Here is a 26,622-nt window from a genome sequence, read left to right on the forward strand (position 1 = left end):
CACCACAGAGATGTTTTCTGGATAGTTTAAGTACGGATTGAACGAGGCATATTTGAAATAGACAGCTAGTATCATTTTGTACTGAAAAAATTTAGAAGTCAAAAATTGAACTTAAATTGCACAATATGGCAATATGTCTGTGTAAAGTTTTTTGGGCCTATTATTTTAACAGGTCTTCTCTGTTGCAATATTGATGAGCTATGGCTTCATAGGGGAATGGGAATAGAAATTAAATAAATTTAATTACATTATTGAGCAGCATGGTGGCATAATGGTTATTGCTGCTGTCTCAGAGTGCCAGGGATCTGGGATCAGTTTCAGTCTTGGGTGAATGTGTGTGTGGAATTAGCACATTCTGCATGGATTTCCACCAAGTACTCCAGTTTTCTCCCATAGTCCAAAGATGTGTCAGCTAAGTGGATTAGCCATGGTAAATGTCGGATTACAGGGAATAGTGTGAACCTCTTCAGAGTGTCAGTGCAGACTCGATGAGCTGAATGGCCTCTTTCTGGCACTGTCGGGATTCTATGGTTCTAAATGAACAATAAATTTATGCACTAACATCACAAAATCCAATCTTGCATCCAATTTGAATGTTCTTGAAATTCTCTAATGGGATGTGACTTCAGTGACTATGACAGGACTTATCCTCACACCCTGGAGAAGGTGGTAATGAGCTGCGTTTTTGAAGAGCTGCAGTCCATGTGCTGTCATGATCATAGGTTTAGAAGGCACTGTCTGAGAACCTTAAGTGAATTCAGTGCATCTTGTATATGACACACACTAGCACAACTGATAGAAGGAATGAGTGTTTATGGATGTTTTATCATTTAAGAGAGACGCACAGTCCTGGGTGGTGTCAAATTCTCTAGTGACTTTGGAGCTATTCAGGAAAGTGGGGAATATTCCACCGCACTCCTAAATTGTGCTTTTTACTTTGTGGGCAGACCTTTTTTTGAGCCAGAAAGTGAGTTACTTGTAGCAGGAATTCTAGCCTCTGACCTGCTCTTGTATGCACAGTACATATATGGCTGCTCCAATTCAGTTTCTGGTTAATGCAGACTACCAGGATCTTGATAGTGGGAGAAGTAGTGACAGTAAGCCAGTTAAATATGATGAAGAAATGGCCTCAGTTAGAGCTGGTCATTACCTAGTCCTTGAGTGACACATATATTACTTGTCACTTGTCAGTCTAAACCTGGATACTATTCAGATCTTGCCACACTTGGGTATGGACTGCTTCAGTATCTGAGGAGCTGTGAATAGTATTGAACATTGTGTAATCATGATCGAACATCCCCACTTCTGACCTTATGACGGATGGAAAGTCATTTGATGGTGCAGTAGGATATGGCAAGGTCATTACATGTTTAACTGTCACAAACACAATAACCTGCACAGAATGTAGCTCAAGGTTGTGAAAAATGAGGGTAGTCCTTTTTTCAGCTGACCACCACTGGAGGCCACACCACTGGACCATGCCATCCCATCCTGGACACAAATTGTAGACAGGCTTAGTGCAGTGTTCTGGGCAAAAGCAGGAGGGCAGTGGTGCAAGGGGGATCTCAATGATCTACACTTCACAATTTACATTTCTTTCCATTGACTCTCACGCACAGGGCCGTCACTCATTCTGCAAATACATCACACCAAGTCTCATCGACCACTGTCACAAGTCACTGGGCTGGAGTCTGGAAATCAAGCCCCTCCATTTATGGAGTCAGTTCAAATAAGATAAGCTGTAGATAGACTATCCAAAGTGTCCAATTTACTTGGACTGATCAACTTGGGTTCAAAAAAATGCTTACCGGATTTCTGCACTTAACAAGAAAATAATCTAATATTTTAAGATTTATTATAAATAAATTAACTTTAACCAATGGCAAAAAGGAACCAGGAATTGCTTACTCATATATAATTTATAGCTTATTTCTATAACTTATAACTTATTTCTATAACTTAAACTCGAGCCCATTTAAAACCCCACTTCACAACTAGACAGATACTAACGAAGGAGACAAAGATATTAACGGTGGAAAAGGGAAAAAAAAATCAGAGAAGCACAGTTTGAAAGCATGGAGAACCACAAGAGCTGATGAGTTGTTTTCTTCTGGATTCTTCCAATTCTCTTTGATCTATACTTTTGACAGAGGGTGGCTAATTTTCTCAGGAGTGACAATTGCAAGCAGAAATTGATGGGAAGAACCAGATCTGGCAGGATGAAGAGGAATGACTGTTGGTTCCCATGATGGGGGATGTCAAATATTTGGTCCTGGGGTTGGGGAACAGAGAGATACTGGGACTGGAGCAGACCAAGAAGAGGTTGTTGATCCCAAAAGTGTTGGAGATTGATCAGGCCCAGTGCAGGGGATATGGGGAGTAGAGGAAAGGGGATAACATATCTGGGGCAAGAAAATGAGGGTTAGTCTAGAATGGGGAAATTTGTGTCAGGTCCAAAGCATGTGAACGGGTCTTGTTTCCAGTATCATGGGAAGGGGAGTCTGGGCAAACCAAAGGGGGTTGCCTCCCTGAAGCTGAAGGGACTTCAGGTCCAGATCAGATGATAGGGTCGGTCCCCATACATTGAAGGGACATGGGTTCTGAAATAGGAGCAGGGAGATTGTTGGGTCCATAATGGGGGCTTGGATGCAGTATTGGAAAAAGGTGGGCTGATGCATTGGATAGGGAGGGCAGAATGAAGGCAGTAAGTTGTGGACTGGGTAAAGGAAGGGTGGCTCCCAGGGAGCAAAGCAATGAGAGAGGATCCAGAGGGAAGAAAGTGGGAGCAATTCTGGAGCAGGTGAAGGGGGTCTGATCCCAGGAAATGAGAAGGTTGTATCAGGTCAGGGTCTGAGGAAATGTTGGCTGAGGTGGGATCTGTTGAGTAAATAGTTACTCAGGAGTAAGGCTATACATTTAGTAGTCTGACATTTCCTGAGTAGCTATTCACTTAATTTCACCAAAAATCTCAACATTCTCCAATGAAAACATAAACTTTTGAAGGGATCCAGGCATAGGAATTGCCCAGGTAAAATTTCAATTTCCTGGATGATTCCTTTGCAGTGTGATACAATGGGGACTCCGTAGTGTTTTCACATGTCTTTCCCATGTAAACTGGAGTGACAACCATCTGAAAATCCAAGCCAATGTCATTCACTCAGCGATGCTGTCTTTCAACCACCCGTTGAGAATTGATCATTTCCATGTCTTTGAAGATGTTTCATTCCTCCTTCAAGAGAGGATTTGCAGAGAAAACTCAGTTGAAGATAGCTCACAACTCCTGAACTCTTTCCAGAATCTCCACACACTAGAGACAGAGACATAGAGAGATTTATTGATATTTTATCTTTGCTGGCTGGATGCTACTCTGGTCCCACACAAGCCATGGTCACCTGGTCAATTGAAACTTTGGTTTCAAGCTGTTGTCCCTTAACTCAGAATACATGGCTCTGTGGTATCTGCTTTTGCACTCACTGTGCCAGAAAATCTGTGACAATGTACACAACATGCTATTTGCTCCAATAAACATGGGCATTAAAACTAAGTGAGAAATGGGAATAAAAACCTTCAAGCACCAGGAGATCCTTAATCAGCGCCTGTCTTTTAGAGATTTGAATTAAATGACAGTGAGGTCTGCAGATCCAAGTTCTCAACATATATGTCCACCTCTTCAGTGGATCTAGACATTCTGCATCTCTCTCTGTCTCTGGAGTTCGCAGTTCACACTAAATTTGCAAATGGCATAGTAATTACGACCTCCTCTTCTGTTGACTTCAGATTTATATCAGGCCACAACGATTTTGGCTCACTGCAGTCACTGCGTGAGATCAATGAGCAGATCATAAGATAACACAATGTTATTGAATAAATTCCTGGGCACACATCCATTACAAAGAAGCCTCATGTTGTGCCCTTGCTCAGTGAGGCAGGGAGATTTCCCAAGGAGGTCATTGTCATGTCTTGATAATAGCGCTAAGACACATCACCTTACCCAGTAATAGCTCTGAGATATGTCACCTTACCCAAAAATTATGTTATACAACTAAAGTTTTAATGCCACATTGGGACACTAGAACTCTGCTAGTAAGCCACTGTTATGGCTCAATAGTGGCTTTGGTAGAATGTAACAAAATACTCTATAAGTTCAGTGATACTAATTGAAAAGTTTACTGGTGATAAAATATACATAATAAGCAGTGATAAATATATTAATTGGTAAATTAGTACATTGAGATAAATGTATGTTCATTAAGCAGCAAATATGTAATAAGTAGTAAAAAATATGATTAGCAGTAAATACATATATATAGCAGAAAATATATATTAAGCCTTAATTGACTTTAGATATAGTTGAAGCACATGCAAACTAATGAGTGCTGAAACCATTTTAGACACGTTCAACAATGAATCTCATTGCTTCCTGCCTATTGGGGACCCCACTTTATGACAGCTGGTCCGGAGATCTTGGGGTTCCTGTCACCACTATCAATCCCAGTGCAAGGCAAATAGAGTCCTGAATAGAGCAAACTCCCTGGTATTAGCCCTATTCCAAATCTAAGATGACCTACCATATCATAATTCAATGTACTTTCAGTACTTTCCATTATACAGAGAAACATCTTCACGTGGTTCTGTGTGATGGCCCAGCAGGACAGTGTAATATCACATGGTCATCCCCCAGTCTTTTGCATTTGAATGTTTCCCCATACATGTCCATTTTTTTTGTTTGTTTCCCCTATTTATTCTTTTCTCTTTTTTTGATGCTCCACACTACTGCTCCACAACAGTAATGCTTATTTTTCCCCACAGCACCCGTGTTGTGAGTGCATAAGCGCAGGGAAGTTTTCCACTTCATTCCATTTTGCGTTGTCATGTCCAATTAACCCTTAATTAATAATTAGCCTGAATGAGCTGGTTTGAAGACATCATTTTTATTCCTATTACTACAGCCAAACTGACTGTCACATTTCTATCTTAGCTCAGTTGGTTGCGAACCTGGTTTGCACTACATCTCAGCATGAGTTTAATTCTTATACCAGCTGAGGTTTCCACAAACATCCTTGTCCCTTATCTGAGGCATGGTAACCTTTAGGTTAAACATACCAGCCGTCAATTCTCTGTAATGGGAGAACAACGATGACTTTCACTTATCAAACGTTCAGGGAAATGCTTCCCCCCGACATCAAAGACCATACTTACTCAGAGAGCGATCTTTAATCATGCGGCCAGTTTGTGAAATAGAAACTTCAGGTTTTGCTTCTAGGTACTCTTTTCTCAGTGCAGTTCTTTAGTTGATATGGCAGAAGCAATTTGTGTACATAATATAAAGTTCATTATTGCTTACGTTATAATTTTAATGCGCATTCTTAGATAATGAGTGACCTGCTGAAGAAATGCAAATCAAAGGCAGATGTTGACATTTTGAATCAGTGGAGGCACAGATCATTACAAAGGTCTCTGAATTAATAGTTTAATGATAATACCATAAAGCCATTGCCCCTCCAATGATTGCTGCTAGCACAGCCTCCTATTCCAATGGTTTTGCTTGGCCTTCATAGGAAAAAAGCAATAAATTTCCCTGCCCATTTTTCATTTTTTGTCAGCTTTTTTTGTAGAATTGTTGTGTAGGTCTTCAATCTGACATGGCAAGGTTCCAACTTTGTTCTGGTGTGAGTGATTGCAGGTGCAACCTATGATGCTGGAGATGTTCTGCATCCTTCTTCCTGCCTTCTGCATTACTGTCCCTATGACTCTAATTAACTTGTAGGCTTCATTCCATTTCCCTAAAGACCCTGTAGAATTATTAATGTCCCCACTTTGACCCAAAAGCCCTGGAATTGGGTAATTCCCATACCCTTGATGCCTCTACACCCGTCCTATGTTGGGGTGGGGCCAGAGATACAGCAGGCTGAGAGAACTCTAGCATCCAGAGCCCACGCCAAGCCTTTGTGCATGTTGCAGTCCCTGCCTATTCTCTATTCTCAACCTACTATCTAGTCTCCCGCTATCACTGTCAACATTCCCAGACTTGATTTACTACAACAACAAAAACAGAAATTGCTGAAAAAGCTCAGCATGTCCGGCAGCATTTGTAGAAAGCAGAATTAACATTTCAGGTCCAGTGAGCCTTTGTTAAATGGATTTACCTCCTTTCCTCTACAGATAACCTGCATGGCCATTACTGAGCAAACCTCCATGCCTGACCATGGCACACACTCAGACTGACTTGGCAAGACAGTCCCTAGCCCAGCCTTTGGACAGGTGTCTCCTCAGTACACTGGCTAACTTCCCCATGATCCTTGGACTGATTACACCTGACCCGCAGGAGTGACAAATCTCTGACCATGAAGGAGGGCTCGGATTCTGGTAGAATTATGCCACTGATTGATTGTGGCCAAGCCTTTGGCTTGGAATCAAACAGAGTCCTTGACTTATTGAGGTGGCAACTCCAGAGCGATCATCAGTGCCTTTGAGACGGATAACTGAAAAGAAAAATATTCTTGAATTCCCAGAGACAACTTAAAGGAATTAAATGACGAGATTTCAATATGTAAGGTTTTTACTGTAAGAAACAAGCTAACAGTAACATCAGCTTAACATTTTCCATTAAGTAGTTAAACACATACAATCAATAAAACATTTCTTATTATTTTCACTCCACTAAAAAAGCCTCATTTCGTGGTTGTACACTATACTGTAGCATAAGTGAACACATCATTATTCAAGAAACATTCCAGAATTATTCACAGCTCCCTGTTGCTTGTTCTGTTTTGCTTTTAGCTTTGAAAAATGGAACTGATTTGTATAATGAGATACCGACTGGGAATTCTACCTCCAGTTAAGCTAATCAGATTTATTAGTTCCTTAAATCTGTGGATGAGATTCTCTGTGTGTCCTTTAAGGAGACCAACAGAAGACAGCTTTTCCTATACTTTTTGCATGATTTATTATGTCTATGTAACCCACCCTTTCCCCTTAACAGACTGCTGTTGACTGCCTGTATCTTCCTTTGAGATTTTGTGACATACTTGAAGCAGCATGAAGATTTTTCAGTGATAATGGGAACTGCAGATGCTGGAGAATCCAAGATAATAAAGTGTGAAGCTAGATGAACACAGCAGGCCAAGCAGCATCTCAGGAGCACAAAAGCTGACATTTCGGGCCTAGACCCTTCATCAGAGAGAAAAATTTTTCTATGGCTTTTCTAAGATTTTTCCCTTCTAAAGCCTAGAGCTACGTAACATGAATCATATGAGCCTTATATCCAGGCAGAAATTGAAAAAAATGCCATCGTCCTTACTCCACATTCCATTCTCTCTTGGAAATAAACATACAGTTTAAAGTATATCAAGTCTGATTTCTAATGGATCTTACTTGTGGCTTGTGAGTTTTCTAATCTCAATTGTGACATGCCAATAACTTCATTGATCATCTTAGAAGAACATCATACAAGCTGCAATCCTAGGCTTGCTCTATGTTAATAATGCTCATCTCACCAGATTACTCATTTCAAATATTAGCGTTTAACTTTGTTTAACTTTGCTTTTCTCTACAGGATCAGCCTTGATCTTATTCTTCAAAATGAGGTTTGAGATTATGCTGGGTATTGCAATCATGACCGGTGGTATAGGTTTGGTCTTCCACTTTAACAAGGAAGGTGAAGTGATTGTCACAGGTAAGTTTTCAAATTCATTGTTGCTGTAAAAGTATAATTTTCATATAAAAATCACATGTTTTGAAGTGATAGATCCACTTTATGCATAGATTTGATTTGACTCTAATGTTTTCTTTATACCCCATATTGTTGGTCTCCCCATTCAATGGGAATGGTTTATTTATCTTTATCAAACCACGTATTCTTGTTACTTCCAGGACAATTAAGTGATGTCTGATTTAATTTAAACTCATTCATCTAATATTTTTCTCTGCCCGGGCCAGCATTTATTCCTCATCTCTAGTGGACCTTGAAAAGATGGTAGTGAGCTGCCTTCTTGAACTGTTGCAGTTCATTTGGTGTAGGTAGACCCAAAATGCTATTCGAAAGGGAGTTCTGCGACTTTGACCAAGTGATACTGAAGGAACAGCAATATATTTCCAGTTAAGGATGCTGGGTGATTTGCATGGGAACTTGCCGGTCATGTAGCTGTTACTCTTGTCCATTTAGATGGCAGGACTCATAATTTGGAAGATGTTGCCTCAGAAGCCATGGTGAATTTCTGCTGTGCTTCTTGTATATGGTACTCACTGTTGCTGTGCTGCATCACAGATGAAAGAAATGAACGGTTATAGAAATGGTGTCAGTCAAGTGGCATGCTCTGTCTGGCTGGAGTTAGGCTTCTTGAGGGCTGTTGAAACTACACTCTTCCAAGAAAGTGGCAGCAGCTACTCTCACCTCACCTCTGGAATATAACTCTTTTCTCCGGTTTTAAGGTGAGGCTGTGAGGTCAGGAGCTGAGTGGTCCTAGTGGAAGCCAAACTGAACATTGGTGATTAGATTATTGCTAAGCAAGTGTTGCTTGATGTCACCTTGCATTGCTTTACTTACGATTGAAAGCAGTGGAATGAGCCAACAAACAGCTAGTTGGAATTCTCGTGTGTTTTGTGCACAGGACATACCTGGGCAATTTTCCACATTGTTGAGTAGGTCCTACTGTTGTAACAGCATGGTACAGCTTGGTCAGGATAACAGCAAGTTCTACAGCATATGACTTCAACTCTATTGCCAGAATATTGTCAGGGCCCTTGCTTTTTGCAGATTCCATTCCCTCTAAGCGTTTAATGAAACCATTCAGAGTAAATCAAAGTGTCTGAAGATTTGCATCTGAGATGCTGAGATTGTCTGGAAGTGGGTGAGATGGATTATCCAGTCAACACTTTTCTGGCCGAATATTGTAACAAATAGTTCAGCCTTCACCCTTGCATTGGTGTGTTGGGCTCCCCCATCATGGAGAATGGGATGTTTGTGGAGAATCCACGACCATTTATGACTGGATACGGCAGGCCAGCAGAGTTTAAATGTAATCCAACATTTGTGAAATCACATAGTCCTGGCTACCACTTGTTGCTTATAATTTTGGGATGCAAATAATTCTGTTTTAGATCATCACCAAGCTGACACCTCATTTTTGGCATACCTCCCCGCACTCTTCCTCAGGCCAAGGTTGAACACCTTGGCTTGATAATGATAGCATGGGGGATATGCCAGGCCATGGATTTACACCTTGTGTTGGAGTACAATTCTGCTGCTGTTGATGGTCCACAACACCCCATGGATACCAAGTCTTGAGCAGCTAGATCAGTTCAAAGTCTATCACAGGAGCACAGCGATAGTCCTACAACACAGTGGCAAAATAGTCTCAATGTGAAGATGGGACTTTATTTTAACAAGGGCTGTGTGGAACTGACTGGGTAACTGAGCCCTAAAGTGATCCATATAACTGTACCACTGGCATCTGCAGAGGGCACCCTCTATCCTTCTGGCTGGCAACAGGGTCTGATCAGTGTCAAAGAGGCTGCCTCTTTCAGCACCATGAGTACAACACATAAAATTATCAACCAACCACTCTTCAGTCCTTTTCGGAACAGTTCTGAGGAAGAGTCATGCCAGATTCAAAATGTTAATTCTTTTTTACTCTGCACAGGTGCTGTCAGACCCATTGAGGCTCTCCAGCACTTTCTGTCTTTGTTTCAGATCTCCAGTATCTGCAATACTTGCAGGACCTTTTCTGCACTGTATTGTTCTATGTTCCATGTTCTACATTGGTGAAGGTGTGAGATTGCCACAGCACCACATGACAATGCATTAACACCTTGACTGATCATCACTGGCAAACATAGCAAACTGCCTGACTTTGTGTCGACGCCAAACTTCAAAGCAATGCAGCAATAGTGTGAGTCTTAAAGCTCTGGATAAAGGATGAAAGCACAAAATGGCAAGGCAAGGTTGTGAGCATCTGGGTAGGCAGTAAATGAGAGAGTGTTAAGACAGCCTGCTCCAGCCCATGAGCTGAGTCTTTGTCCATGCCCAAAGTGCCCTTGCAATAACATTCCAATAATAGATGCCAGTACATTCCAATGTGCCACATTGTAGTGCAGGAAAGTGCTGTACCAGATCAAAAATATGCCATGGTGGTGGCAAGAGGTGGGCACATGTCAGATCCGAATGACCATGGATGAGGAGGTGTTTATGGTCACTGCCATGTAGTATATCATGAGACGTTGGTGTTAGGTGTCTAAGATGGAGGTCCAATGGAACAAACAGGTAACTTAGGACAGCATCATTAACCTTCCGTGGTCTGATGAGGGAGATAATAGAGCCGCAGATGCTGGAGAATCCGAGATGACAAGGTGTAGAGCTGGATGAACACAGCAGGCTAAGCAGCATCAGAGGAGCTTTTCTGCTCCTAAGGTGCAGCTTGGCCTGCTGTGTTCATCCAGCTCTACACCTTGTTATCTCTGATTCTCCAGCATCTGCAGTTCCTATTATCTCTGATACAATTTTAACCTCACTGCAAAGACTCTTCTAGGGATGCCTAACCTGAAGAAGTTACCCTCCTCCCTCCGGACAAACCTCAGGGGATCTCTCTCCCACTGTAACTCTCTTGTCCTCTCCACCTATCTTATCCTCTATCCATCTTTGATCTGCCTCCCCTTCTCTCCCTATTTATTTCAGAACCCTCTCCCCCTCCCCCACCCCCATTTATGATGAACGGTCTAGGCCCGAAGCATCAGCTTTCCTGCTCCTAAGATACTGCTTGGCTTGCTGTGTTCATCCAACTCTACACCTAAGTACCAGCTCTGACTTTCCTATCAGGAATTCTCATCAGCTGGGGGGTGATAGGATAGGTGAATGAATATTAATGAGGCACAATTAAATAATACCGGGGATAATAATGAGCAATTATCCCAGTTAATAGAGCCCTTGCTACTTACAAGCAAGAAACTTTTCTTGATGTGATATCCCAACATGATTTTGATAAGTTGGCCAAGGGGATAAATATATGGCAGATGAAATATAATATCATTTAATGTGAGGTTATTTAATTTGGTAGCAAAACAGGAAAGCAGATTGTTATCTGAGTGACACTACATTGGAAAAGAGAGCGCTGGGGCCAATGAGATCAGGGTATCCTTATACAACAGTCACTGACAATAAGCATGCAGGTGTCGTTGATGGTAAAGAAGACAAGTGGTGCATTGACTTTCATAATGAGATGGTTCAAGTACAGGAGCAGGAATGTCTTGCTGCAATTGCACAGGGCATTGGTGAGGCGCCACCTGGAATATCATGCCGTTCTCATCACCTTATCTGACGAAGGATGTTCAGGTCTTTAAGGGAGTGAAACAAAGGTTTATCAGATTGATTCCTGGCATGGCAGGACTGATGGAGACACAGTGACTCACTGGTCAGCACTGCTGCCTCACTGTTCCAGAAACCCATGTTTGATTCCATCCTTGGGCGACCGTCTGTGTGCAGTTTGCACATTCTCCCGGGTTTCCTCCGGGTGCTGACGTTTCGGCTAGGCCCGAAACTTCAGCTTTTGTGCTCCTAAGATGCTGCTTGGCCTGCTGTGTTCATCCAGCTCCACACTTTGTTATCTTGGATTCTCCAGCATCTGCAGTTCCCATTATCTCCCTCATCAGACCTTGGAAGGTTAATGATGCTGTTTTCAGCATCATATCCATTTATGTGCAACATCCATGTTTCACTGGCTGCCTAAAACCACTTTGTCATGTTGAGGTTTGCTGGGGCCCTCCAATTTACTGGGCACAGAAGAAATCATCATTGCTTTTTCTCACTTGAAGATTCTGAAGGGTTGCACCACATTACATGGGACACCCCTTTCTTTCATGGCAGTCATTCTTTTACACATTGAAAAGAATAAGGAGAGCAGCAGAAAACAGTCAGTAAGACAATTACATACTGGCCTTGAAAATAACATCATTAACCTTCCTGCCAGCGCCAGCTGTAGTCTGACCCACAGCACCTACAGGCCTGACACTAACTGGCTGCAAAACAGGAAAATACTGCAGAGGTCCCACCACTCATCATATGACCCCAAAATGCCTCTGATTTCACCAGCTTTGAATGAGATAAACTTTGTATCGGCTGGATAAGAAAGGATTCCAACAAAGGGCAAACATTGTAAAAAAACTAAAAGAAACCAATTACCTGTACCCCTTTGGATGTCTCTATGTGCCAGTTTTGGCGTGGGTACAATGCCTATGGTTATTATTTTATGAAGTCAGAAGTCACATGACAACAGGTTATAGTTGAACAGGTTTATCACCAGACAAAGATCAGTGCTTCAACAGCTTGTGATTTCAAGTAAATCTGTTGGACAATATCCTGGTATCATGTGACTTCTGATTTTGTCTGCCCCTGTCCAATTGTGGCCACCTCCAAATCATGGCTACTATTTATGCCATTTGTTATTTCACATATTTATTTCCATACAAACTCACTTCTAACTTGCTTTAGCTGTTGCAGCCAGTGCTGCTTTGAGACACACATATATTGTACAATACACATAATTATGTGTGAATGAATATGTATATCAAAGATAACAGTTGCATGTAATCATATTTTACAATGTTATCAAAAGTTCTCAATAATTTTTTGTACAAATTGCTTTGTGCATTTTTTTACAGACTCAAGTTGGTAAAGTATTAAGAAACAAAAAGTAATGTGTCTGCGTCAGTTTGTTTACCTTGCATAACTTGATTTCAATATACTATTGTGCTGTTTAAACTTTTAACTTCTTTTTGCTGGTAGTTTCATTGCAAGAACCTGATTGCATTATTGCTCACATTGACTGTGAAGCAGAAATAAACAATTCATTTCACTACAAGCAAGTAAAGATGCACTAAATAGTTTTTATTGCTTTGCTCTCGGGAATGACACACACTTATTTATTATACTTGCATTTAATACACTAACCTTTGGTTACTCCTGCCAATAAAAAGGAAGATTTGCATTTATATAGTTCCTTTCATTACCTCAGTATGTCCCAAAGCATTTTACAACCAATGAAGTGCTTTTGACCTGTGGTCATTGTTGTAATGTTCAAAACGCAGAGCCAATTTCTGCAAAACAATGTACTATAAACAGCAATGTGATAATGAATCTTAGCAATTAGAATTGGCATATCTGTCACTGCTACAATACTGGAGTGGCTTCATGCATCTTGCAGCATCAGAGCAAATATTAGCATAATAGCATCAATAAAGTATTGTGAGGTTGTTATCTTGCTTTTTTCCCTGTTTCAACCCCTGCACAATGCACATGCTTCTCTAAACATTGTATCCAGAATATCGTTGATTCTTGAAAATTGATTATCAATTCCCATATTTAACTTTTGAGAATACACATTCAGTTATTTAAAAACATGGAATAAAAAAACTGCTTTCATTAAAACAGAAGACCTTGAAACTTTTGGAATATCACAGTAGTTACTGGTCCGCAAATGTCTGAAGACAGAAAGCTTTCTGGTCTGGGCTAATTCTTCACAATCCTCTGAAAAAGTCTATCAAACAGTTCTTATTGTATTAAATTGTTCTTGTGCGTTCAACAAGGTGCACAAGAATCTTCACAAGGCAACGAGGCATGGGCAATTACATTTCCAGAAGATAATTTAAAAAACACTTTTTCTGTATTTAAACTATAAGCCTAACATACCAATGAAATCCTGTTTTTAATACTCAGAAGTTTCAAAATTGATTTGATTTGATTTATTGCTGCCGCATATACCTACATACAGTGAAAAATTTTATTTTGCGCACCGTAGAGGCAGATCATAACATACAAAGATCACAGGGTGATTGAATAGAGAGAAAATCAAAGTTATGGCTGCAAAGATGGTGCACAAAAGCAAAACCAACATTAGATTTGAAATTTGAGAGGCCCATTCAGACGTCTAATTACAGATGGGAAGAAGCTGTTCATGAACCTATTGGTACATGAATGAAATTATCTCAACTTAGAAAGATTAGCTGGCTCATGTAAAACAGAAATCTATTCTCTGGTTCCCAGGGAATATTTGCCAATAAAGAACAGCATTAAAAAAGAGCCATGGTTACCTCTGTACCTCAATTTGATCAACAGAAAAAGTCACAGGCAAATAAAAGGAAATGGTGCTAAACATATTTACTTTCAGTTCCAAAATAGTGCTTATTTAGAATAGCTGCTGGATGGCCAGTGTGGAAAATACAGAAAAAAAATCCAGGTAGAATTACGAAGTTGAATTATCTGAGATTGAAACTGATGCAAGAAATATAAACATTTAAACAATGAAATTATATGCAGCTCAGTTACAATCATACTCATTCTTAAGTAATTAGGATACTGAACAGGTATTGCAGTATAAAGCTTCAATAAGCAGAGTAAATGGCATAATAAATCAATAAATTATAAATGTCGTCACCATATTGCTTTGTGCTATATTAGAAGATTTGACTGTGTAACTCACCATTTTTCTTGTATTATGAAGAATATTTAGAAAAGCTTGGTGATTCCTTCTTACCAAATGCAATTCAGGAAGGAATAAATATAGTGGACAATGCTATACATCAGACAATGAAAAGGTAAGTGTAAGACAAAACAAGTTGGACTTATTTTCTAGATCTATTGCACCCATGAAATGCATCATGAAAATAGTCTGATCCACTGCTCTAATGTTAGAAAAGGGTCACTGCTTCCTCATGGATCTTGTGATGTGCATTGCCAGATGACAAAATCATTGGTTCTTAGAACCATGCAGCACAGAAACAGACCCTTCAGTCCAACTAGTCCACACCAACCATGTTCCCAAACTAAACTAGTCCCACCTGCCTGCGTTTGGTCAATATCCTTCCAGGCCCTTCCTGTTCATCAACTTATTCAAATGTCTTTTAAGCATTGTAACTAGACCTGCATGTGTCACTTTCTCTAAAAGTTCATTACACACATGAACTGCTCTCTGTGTAAAAAAGTTGCCCCTCATGTCCTTTTCAAATCTTTTTCCTCTCACCTTAAAAATATACCCCCCTAGTTTTGAACTCCCCTACTATAGGCAAAACACTGTTGTAATTCATGTTATCTGTGCCCCTCATGACCTTCAATAAGGTCAACTTCCAACTTACCGTGCTCCAGTTGAAAGAGTCCCAGACTTCCCAGCCTATTTCTAATATCTCAAACCTCTCATTCCTGGAAACATTCTGGTCTTGAACTACCTGATCACCATTCTTCAAAAGGCACTGAACGGAAAAATGAAAAGAAAAGACCCAAAATCTGGAACAGTTTTAGGTTATTAGCCTCTGTGGGCTGGCACACCCTGTCCCTTCCCAATCATTCAATTCACGCAAGTCTAAGAGCTGAAGAGTAGGCCAAAACTTGGAAGCTCTCGACAGCTGAGCTAGGGAACCTGGCTCTTTCTCCAATGTTAAAGCATCTCCGCTGCGATGCACCATTGCGACATGCCAGTAGAATGGCATCAATTTCTAGGTATTTATAAATAAGACATTTGTGTCCTTAATTTTCATTTATGCTTTATAAGCCACCACATCCACATTTATATTGGAAAACATAGCTTGTCATATTATAACTTCACACACCCCATCAGTAAATACAAGATAAAAGTTTCCTCATGAAAAAGGATTCTGGCTCAGTTTGCATTGTCCCTTTCTTGAAGTCCCAGATCTTTGGCAAAACACAACCAAAATAGGATAATGTTTACTCTTTGAAGCAATTTCTATATTTTATAATCATTGGCTGTCATAGAATTTTTTTTTCTTTGTCATTACTTATCAGGGCAATAGATGTCAGAAAACTGCCTTCCTCAACTGAATTGCTGTCCTTTTCCAAGAGGCCAGGGCCCGAAAGCAAAAAGATTTCAAGAGCTGCTGAGATCATGGAAATGTCATTGTATCTGATCCAAAAGAAAGTGCACCAGAAACACAAGAGATCAGCTAATTCCACTGGTAAGTGAAGTATATCTATCCATAGCATCAGAAAGAATGTGTGCAGGTACAATGGCTTGAGACTCCAATCAGAATGGAGGAAAAAGTGAATTATGATCCATTTACTTATCTAGTGTTGTCATCCAACACTCCCAAGTGCTCCTCAATGCCATTTGGGGTTAACCATGACTGTTCAGCACCAAACTCATTACAGTTTTCTTTTGGCCAAATATGAACAAAAGAGTTGAATGGAAGATGGGATTATAGCAGATGCTCTTGTGATCAAAACAGCATTTTGACTGAGTATGACCCTTCAAAGAGCCTGGATCAATCAGAATCAAGGAAAAGCCTCTACTAGTTGGAGAGTTATATGGAAAATGATTATAGCTGTTGGAAGCTGTTCATCCCATTCTCAAGGCATCCCAATAGGAGTTTCTCAGGATGGAGTTTTAGACCCATCCATCTTCAACAGTTTCCTCACTTGGCTTGCCTCCGACTCCTCAGATTAATTATCCCTGGGGTTAACTTAAAAAGCAGAAACATAAAGGTAACAATCTCTTGATTACTACCTGATCCATGAATTTTTTCACACATGATCAACAAAATTAACAACATAAATGCATGGATTAAATACTGATGTGGGAGAAGTGGATTTGAATACATGGGACATTGGCACCAATACTACAGAAGAAAGGAACTGTCCCAATGGGATGGTCTTCACCTGAATCATACCTGGAGCAGGGTACTGGTAAATCATGGCCTAGAGCTGTCGATAGGGTTTCAAACTAAATAGTTGGGAGTGGGTTCAGTTGTATAGAAAATTATGAAATCAAAGGTAAAGGAGAAGGTAGGATTGGAGATTAGTGATAGGATTGACTGTTACCACTAAACAGAAGGAAAGGACAGAATGTGTGAATGCCATATTGTACAAAGGTGCCATAAACATGTAGGGAAACACAATAATAGAACAAACTTAAAGACTTGGTATCTTAATGCACAAAGCATTCAGACGAAGGTAGATGAGCTGATTGTGCAACTCAAAGTAAGTGAATATGATCGTTATACCTATTATGGAAACATGGTTACAAGGAGATCAAATCTAGCAACTTAACATTCAGTGATATCTGACCTTTTGGAGAGATAGGAGAGATTGAAAAGTTGGTGGGGTAGGATTACTAATAATAGATTAAATGAGGACTGTTGTGATAGGCGATCTAGGCTCAGATGATACAAAGTCTATTTAGGTGGATGTAAAAAAGAAGAGAAAGAAGGAGGATTAGTGTACAGATCCCCAGAGAGTAGCCACTCTCTAGAAAAGGTTATCAATCAACAGATAGTAAGAGTATGTAAAAAGAACAGAAGAACACTTATGAGTAACTTTAATCTTCATGTTGATTGGGTTAGTCAAATTGTAAAGTACAGCTATGACACTTCAGGGACACTTCCTAGAACAATATGTCATGGAGCCAACTAGGGAACAGGCTATCTTGGATCTGGTCATAAATAATGAGGCAAGTTTAATGAATGACCTCACTGTGAAAGAATCCCTAAGGAGTGACCATACTGTGGTTGAATTTAATATTCAATTGCAGCGTGAGAAACTTGGGATGGAGACAACTGTGTTTAGCTTAAATAAAGGGAATTAGAATGAAATGAAAATTGTGTTTGCTAAAGTGAACGAGACAGATAGATTAGCAGAAATGCCAGTAAGCAAGCAGTGGCAGACATTTAAAGAGGTAATTCATGACTCTCACAATAATGTATCCCAGTAAGGAGAAAAGATTCTAAGAGACAGATAATTCAACCATGATTAACCAAGGAAGTAAAAGAGAATATTAAACTGACAGAAAAAAATGCATATAAAGGAGGACAAAGTCAGTGATAGGCCCAAAGACTAGGATAAATTTAAAATCCAGAAAAGGAGGATGAAAAAGTAATAAAGACAGGAAAAATAAACGACAAGGGCAAATTCATGAGGAATGTAAAAACTGACAATATGAACTCTTTTAAACATACTTAAAAGGAAGATTGAGATCAAAGTAGACTGAGCACTCTTAAAAAATGTGTCTGGGGAGATGATTTTGGGAACAAGGAAATGACAGAAGTGGTAAACAGATATTTTGCATCAAACTTAATGGTGAAAGATTTTGAAACATTCCATTAATGGCAACTAAAAGGTAGTATTAGATAAACTGATGGAGCTAAAGATAAATAAGTCCCCTGATAAACAGGGTGTGGAGCTGGATGAACACAGCAGGCCAGGCAACATCAGAGGAGCACGAAAGCTGGTTTTCTGAAGGGTCTAAACTCGAAACATCAGCTTTCCTGCTCCTCTGATGCTACCTGACCTGTTGTGTTCAGCCGGCTCCAGACCATGCCATCTCAGGCTCCAGCATTGGCAGTTCCTACTATCTTTAAATAAGTCCCCTGATGGCTTATTCTTTTACTCCTAAAAGAGCAGCTACAGAGATAGTGGATGCATTGTTTGTAATTTTCAAAAAAAAAATTGGAATCTGCAGAAGAACATGAGGATTGGAAAACTGCTAATGTGACACCCTTTTTCAAAAAGGGAAGGAGGCAAAAAATGGTTAATGTTGGTCTTGTCAGTGACAGTCCTATTCCATAAAATGATATAAAAATTTGAAGTTAGGGAGCAAGCTAGTTTTTCTCAAATTTACTTTTGGAATCCAGCAAGTTCAACATTTCTTGCATGATTCTAATTGCTCCAGGAAGGCAATATTACAAGGAAATTAGGTCAATTTGAAGGATAGTTAAGAGTTAACCACATTGGTGTTAGATTCATGTGAAGATCTGAGTGAGTAAGGACTTCATGAATCAGTTAGGCTTTTCATAACAAGCTGACCTGTTAAAGGTCACTTTATCTTAGTACTTCCTAATCTTTTAAATTTCATTCAAACTGCATCATTGAAGTTCAAATTCACATTTCCTGAGCTATTAGACAAGCCTCTGGGTCACAAAACAGGGAGCACAGCTGCAGTACAATCATTACCCTTAAGTTGATAATAACTAGGCGAGAAAACAGCACAGCCTGTACAAGGAAGTAACTTTCACTCCATCAGTCTGTACTATCCTGGCTCACAGAGATGAATAGGATAATGTGTTGCACCTACTCTGACATCTTGTTTCATAAATCATAGCAAAACATATAGAAATTCTATTAAATAAGTTATTTGAAGAAGTGTTAGAGTGAATTAATGTGCTACTTATATCAAATGTGCTGTCATCTCCCACATGGATTCTTCTATGGGACAATTACTTTTGCTGAGGAATTATTTGAAAATGCATTTCCCAACAAGTTGACAGTATTGTTGCAAGATAATAAAATGTGAAGCTGGATGAACACAGCAGGCCAAGCAGTATCTCAGGAGCACAAAAGCTGACATTTCGGGCCTAGACCATTCATCAGAGAGGGGGATGGGGAGAGGGAACTGGAATAAATAGGGAGAGAAGGGGAGGCGGACCGAAGATGGAGAGAAAAGAAGATAGGTGGAGAGGAGAGTATAGGTGGGGAGGTAGGGAGGGGATAGGTCAGCCCAGGGAAGATGGACAGGTCAAGGAAGTGGGATGAGGTTAGTAGGTAGGAAATGGAGGTGCGGCTTGAGGTGGGAGGAAGGGATGGGTGAGAGGAAGAACAGGTTAGGGATGCAGAGACAGGCTGGGCTGGTTTTGGGATGCAGTGGGGGGAGGGGACGAACTGGGCTGGTTTTGGGATGCGGTGGGGAAGGGGAGATTTTGAAGCTGGTGAAGTCCACATTGAAACCATTGGGCTGCAGGGTTCCCAAGCGGAATATGAGTTGCTGTTCCTGCAACCTTCGGGTGGCGTCATTGTGGCACTGCAGGAGGCCCATGATGGACATGTCATCTAAAGAATGGGAGGGGGAGTTAAAATAGTTCGCGACTGGGAGGTGCAGTTGTTTATTGCGAACCGAAATCCCACCTCCTTGACCTGTCCGTCTTCCTTGGACTGACCTATTCCCTCCCTACCTCCCCACCTATGCTCTCCTCTCCACCTATCTTCTTTTCTCTCCATCTTCGGTCCGCCTCCCCCTCTCTCCCTATTTATTCCAGAACCCTCACCCCATCCCCCTCTCTGATGAAGGGTCTAGGCCCGAAACGTCAGCTTTTGTGCTCCTGAGATGCTGCTGGGTCTGCTGTGTTCATCCAGCTTCACACTTTATTATCTTGGATTCTCCAGCATCTGCAGTTCCCATTATCTCTGACAGTATTGTTGCAGTTGGTTACTTGAGAGTGACGAAATGATTTATCACTTATATTAAGCAGTTCCTGAATCTCATCTCATCTCCATGATCAGTAATAATAATTCCGATGCTGTAACCATGCTGTAGGTAGCTTACTGATGGGAAACATCAGGTGGTTTTATTACATAGCATTGCGCAAAGATCTGAATGCTCTGTTCCTAATCTTACACTTTATATGATCCTGCAATTTCCTTGGCAGTATCTAAAACCAATTAGTAGATAGATTATTGCAATCAATAAATCTGATCACCCAAGATAGTAGGCATTAATGAATAATGCAGCCTCCACTTTTAGCAGACAATCAAGTTTACCCAGTGCAGCACAAACTCTTGAACAATACTACCTGGAGCATATTTTGGCTGTAATGAGTGCACTTTGTAAGGATTGAATAAAATCACAGCAGCTGTAATTAGTTATTTGTCCTCATTCTGGTAGGAAAGGCTGACAGATTTAATAGAAGGAAGACACAGCTGAAAGGTAATTTGTTGTTATGGTCGGTATTTCTCAGTATGTTGCTGCTGATACAGAAAGTAAGCTAATTCATCAAATGTGTTTAACCATCTCTTCACATCGAAAGTTTAAACAAACGGAACATAAAAAAGAAGACAGAGAAATTAGACGTTGTTAAATGTATTGATAGTAGCTAATGCAGTTTTTTATAATTTTGAAATGTAACAAATGATAGATTGTTTTTAAAAATAACTATTATTCCTGACTAAAATTAGAATTAACTTGTTACTTTTAGACTCAATAATATTCTTTAATTGTGTTTTTGTGTTATTTTAATTGTGTCATGTCTTATGTGAACCCATTAGTTGGTAGAAAATAATTTGCAAAGAGGCCTTCGATGAGCAGAGAGAGCAGTCCATGTACCTGAACAATAAGGAGCTGTGTATCCTTAATATTAGAACTCCAGGCCTCAATAACATTATATTGTGCACTATAAATGTTCAAGTTGACAAGGGGCTTATGATGCAATGGTATTGACCCTACTAAGTTTCAAATTTAAGACACACCTGCCTCAGAGATGTGTATTTACATGTCTGAACAGATTGAATTTAAAAATAGTGCAGTTTGACAACAGATACTTGGGTACATTCTTAGGTGAGGAAGGGGGCAGGGTAACAAGATATGTGGTATCAGTTGGAACAATAACAATAACAATCATTAGGCCTAGCGCTTTTTTAACTCCATGTTCAGGCAAGTGATTTTGAAGACAGTCTCTAGCATGAATGAAGAAGGTGCTTTTTCTGAATGCAGCTCTGTCTGCCTCATCACAATACAATATCACAAAGGGAAGCCTCAAATTAACTCTCATTATTTGCAATGTCAAAAATCTAATTTTTGATTTAAGCACCGCCCTGGGCCTGAAAAGCACTTGTTTTTCAATTCATTCACAGGATGAGGGCATTATTGGCTAAGCCATCACTTATTGCTCATCTCTAACTCTCCAGAAGGCAGTTAAGAGTCAACCACAATGCTATGGATCTGGAGTCACGTGTCAACCAGACCTACAATGGCAGCTTCCTTTTTCCTGAAGGACATTAGTGAATCAGATGAGTTTTCAACAATGAATTCATGGTCATCATTAGACTTTTAATTCCAGATTTTCTATTTCATGAATTCCAATACTATCTGGAGCATATTTTTCCAACAATGAAGTCACGGTCATCATGAGACTTTTAATTCCAGATTTTCTTTTCCATTGTGCGCTGTATTTGGATCCAAGCCCAGGTCCCCAGAACATTACATTGGTCACCGGATTAACAGACCAGTGATAACATCACCCAGCCACTGCCTTCCCCCAGTATGTTGTTTATTACCCATAATAATATTGCAGACGCTAAACATCCAGCTCGTAATGAACGTGTGCTTCAGAAATATATTCAAAACTTAAATGTTTGTTTAGGGCTTGAACATTGCATGGCACTATCAATGTTATGCCCTATGAATTTCTGGGAAGGCTGAATTTCTGGGGGAACTAGCTCCAGAAAAACTGCTCAAGATCCAATTAAACAGCCAAAAATGATTGTTCCAAGTACACTACCCTGAGGAACTCCTGCAGAGATGCCCTAGAGCTGAGATGGCTGATCTTCAACAGCCACAACCATCTTCTTTTCTGCCATGTATGGCTCCAATCTGATTCCCAATGACTCCAGTTTTGCTACAGCTCCTTGAAGGCAAACTCTGTCAAATGTGCCCCTATGTCAAACACGGTCACTCTCACCTCATCTCTAGAATTTAGCACTTTTGTCCACTTTTGGACCAGGGCTACAATGAAGTCAGGAGCTGAGTGTCCCTGGCAGAACCCAAACTGAGTGTCAATGTTGTTGCTGAGCAACTGTTGGTGATATTTTCCATCACTTTTATTTTTCTTCATGATCAAATGTAGTCTGGGGTGGTAAATGACCAGGTTGGATTTGGTCTGCTTTTTTAATGTACAGGATGTAATGGGCAAATTTCCATATTGTTACGTAGATTGCAGTGCTGCAACTGTACATGAAAGTTCAGGAGCACAAGTGTTTTAGTACTATTGTTAGAATGTTGTCAGGGCCCATAGCTTTTACGTATCGAGATCTTCCAACCACTTAGTGATATCACTTGGAGTGGGGGCCTCTGGAGGAGGTTGACTTGGATCATCCACTCAACACTTCTGGCTAAAGATTAATGTGAATGCTTCAGACATAACTTTCCTTTGAATTGCTAGGCTCTTCCATCATTGAGAATGAGGTTGTTTGTGGCACCTCCTCCTCCAGGGAGTTACTTAATTGTCTACCAGCATTCATGCCTGAATTTGATAAGAATGTAGTGTTTAAATCTAATCTAATCACTTAGCTCTGTCTATTACTTATTACTCATGCAGTTTGGCACACAATTTTGGTAGCTTCACCAAGCTGGTATCTCATTTTAGGTACATCTGGAGCAGCTCCTGGCATGGTCTCCTGCACTCTTCATCGAACCAGGATTGACCCCTTGGCTTTACTGTAATGATAGAGTCAGGTGATTTACCAGGTCATAAAGTTGCATTTGGTTTGGAGTATGATTATGCAACTATTGATGGGCCACCGCACCTCATGGATGCCCAGTCTTGAGCTGCTAGATCTGTTCAAATTCTTTCCGATTTAGCATGTTAACAGTATCAAACTAACTGGAGGGTATTCTCAGTCACAATTTTGTGTGATGATCGTTCCTTACTGATACCATCATGGACAGATGTATGTGCAATAGGCACATTGATGAGGATGAGATCAAGTATGATTTTCTCCCTTGTCGGTTCCTTCAACATGCACCACAGACCAATTGAACAACAATGTCCTTTCGGGCTCGGATAACTTGTTCAATGGTGATGCTGTCAAGCTACACTTATTGGTAGACATTGAAATCCTTCACCCAAAGTGAATTTTGTGTGTTTGCAACCCTGAATTCTTCCTTCAAGTGGTGTTGAATATGAAGGAGCACTGCTTCATTGACAGTAAGGCATGATTCCATCAGGATATGTATGTCAACTTTTTGCTTGGCTAACCTGTGAGTCAGCTCTCCCAATTTTGTCAGAGTCTGCAGATGTTAGTAACTTTGCAGGAGCAACAGGGCTATTTTTGCTATTGTCATTTATCATGCCTTAACCAAGATCAGATAGTCTTTCTGGTTTCACTTCTTTTGTACTTTTCTAGTGGTTGATACAACCGAATGGCTTATTAGGTTATTTCAGAGGCCAGTTAAGAGGCAGCTATAATGCTGCAAGTTTGGAATCACATATAAACTAGATCAGGGAAGGGCAACAGTTTTCCCTCCCTCATGGTCAGATGGGTTTCTATTACAATCAAATCATGATCGTCATTAAACATTTCTTCAATTCAAATTCCCCCTTTGCTGTGGATTACAGCAGTGGCGGTCTCAATTACTAGGGGTCATGAGTTCAAAGTGAGAGGAGGAAAGTTTAAGGGAGATATGCGTGGAAAGTTCTTTACACAGAGGGTGGTGGATGCCTGGAACGCGTTGCCAGCGGAGGTGGTAGATGCAGACACGTTAGTGTCTTTTAAGATATATTTGGACAGGTACGTGGACGGGCAGGGAGCAAATGGACACAGACCGTTAGAAAATAGATGACAGGTTAGACAGAGGATCTTGATCGGCGCAGGCTTGGAGGGCCAAAGGGCCTGTCCTGTGCTGTAGGTTTCTTTGTTCTTTGTACTGGTCTAGTGATACCACTAAACCATCACCTCCTGCAAACAAAATTGATTGATTTTATATTCTCTTAAAATGTGCACCTACAGCTCAATTTTTATTTCCATTTTGTTTCAGATCTCCTTTCACTTGAAGTATTGAATGCTCTTGCAACCACATCGGGATGTTTGCCTCACATGCAGCCTCTAACTTGCTCCAACAATTGCTTCGTCCTAAAATATAGATTGATAAATGGAACGTGCAACAACAGGTTTCAAGACATTTCTTCATTTACCTAAATCATAGCTCTGAATGCTCTGTTTGCACTTTCACTGATAGATTACAATTCCATTTGGACTTTTTCCATATTAATATTTTTCTGGGCATCTCATTTTACCAGTTATTTTGGAATGGAAAATATAACATTTTGTTCCTTATAATAGCTGAACAATGCAAAACGTATTGATTTTCTTTCTTTACAATAATACAAATTGCAGACAATGAAGGTCACAAAAGTATTATCAAGCAATCCCAAAAATTAACTAGCTTCATCGAATTATTCCTTTTACTTCAGAATGTTAGCACTTTAGTGAGGAAAGAAACTAGAAAACAGGGAAATAAAGAGGCCTTCAAAAGTACAAATTGAGTCAACTGCAGTTCTTCAGGTGTTATACCTATGTACCTTGTATGCTCCGGGCTCTTCTGGTGCAGTCATTGAAATTACTCCAAATGGAGAGTCCTTGACACTGATCCATCTCCCTTAAAGCCAGCTCTCAGAGTGAATTGGATGTCTAACATTCCTGTTCTTATCTGTCAGCCAGAGCTCCCTGATGGGAACAGATTTCATAAGGTCCACCTGGCTGACCTCATTACAGTCACTACAGTGGTAGTATCCCTACCTCTGAACCAAAATCCCTGGGTTCATGCCCAACGTTCTGCTGAGGCATGAGTCAACATCTCTGAACACGTTTTTGCTTAGAAAATATCTATGTCTTTGTAAGTTAGCGCCCTTGTCTTTTGAGTCAAAATGGCTGTTGGTTAAACCCTTTTGCAGAGAATTGAGCACAGAATTTAGGCTGCGATTCTGATGTAGTCCTAATATAGAGTGATTTCTTTCCTGAGGCTTACAAATAAAAATTGGCCGCAAGCATGAAATGGCAGAGTCTACCAGTGTGTGTCGGACTTAATTCCAGCTTGGAATTAATCTTACAGCTCTTCTGCTGAACATGCTACAGTAAACTAGAAATACATATCACAACAAATTGATAAGATTGAGACAAACATTGGTAAAACACTCTAACCTACTCTGATGATTTTCCATGGGTCTTGGCACCTTTAAACACTACCAGTTTTGTCTTATCAGTCTTTTCTTCTCTCACTTCTGTGCAAGCACGCTCTCAAATTATGTGTGTAATGGTGTATGTAAGTACAAATCTGTCAGCAGTGTAGAAATTCCAGCAACTTGAAAATCTGTTTTTTGCAGATAGCATCGATCTTATTTGTTGGTCAACTATTCAGGTATTGTTGTTAAAGACTCTTAAAGAAGAATTTGATTTCTATTTGACTTGTATTTTGTGCTGACTCACTGATGAACTAAACAAGTTTTAAAGTCTTGGCCAGAGATAATGGGAACTGCAGATGCTGGAGAATCCAAGATAATAAAATGTGAGGCTGGATGAACACAGCAGGCCAAGCAGCATCTCAGGAGCACAAAAGCTGACGTTTCGGGCCTAGACCCTTCATCTCTGACGTCAGCTTTTGTGCTCCTGAGATGCTGCTTGGCCTGCTGTGTTCATCCAGCCTCACATTTTATTATATTAAAGTCTTGGCCAGTTCTGTTACCTCTTTCTGGAATGAAAACGCCAAATGAGTGGGGTGAGGTACTAAACGAGGTAATCTTCATTAAGTTAATCAGGTATGACACTTGTTAAGACCCCAGAGCAAATTGGTAACGACCACATCACCTTATTTATTTTTGATTTTGGGCTGAATTAGGAAAAAGGACAGTGTTTTTAAGACTAAGGATTGTGCAGGGCTAATTGCAATGTTAAAAAGCAAGTGACCAAAAACTCATTGGGAATCAGTTTGATCATGCGGCTTTGTTCAAATGTCAGAGAAGCTGTTTGTAGGCCAGCACCATAGATATTGACAAAGAGAAAGTCAGCTGAAAACAGGTTGCTGATTGCTGTGGAGTTGTGACCACTCAGGGCTGACAAAAGTCATCAGCCTGCCAACAACTATC

The 26,622-nt window shown here is 40.3% G+C and overlaps 1 protein-coding gene across 1 annotated transcript in view; it reads left to right on the forward strand.

Moving 5' to 3' along the window:
- Positions 1-1,027: 1,027 nt before the first annotated feature.
- tpo (thyroid peroxidase) overlaps positions 1,028-26,622 on the forward strand; it is an 84,808-nt gene continuing 59,213 nt past the window's right edge. The window contains exons 1-5 of the mRNA XM_048531318.2: positions 1,028-1,097; positions 7,556-7,675; positions 14,490-14,583; positions 15,788-15,957; positions 24,519-24,651. Of these exons, the coding sequence (XP_048387275.1) occupies positions 1,028-1,097; positions 7,556-7,675; positions 14,490-14,583; positions 15,788-15,957; positions 24,519-24,651 (587 nt within the window). The remainder of the gene's footprint in view (positions 1,098-7,555; positions 7,676-14,489; positions 14,584-15,787; positions 15,958-24,518; positions 24,652-26,622) is intronic.

The sequence above is a fragment of the Stegostoma tigrinum genome, chromosome 4 (genome assembly GCF_030684315.1).
Source record: "Stegostoma tigrinum isolate sSteTig4 chromosome 4, sSteTig4.hap1, whole genome shotgun sequence".
NCBI lineage: Eukaryota > Metazoa > Chordata > Chondrichthyes > Orectolobiformes > Stegostomatidae > Stegostoma > Stegostoma tigrinum.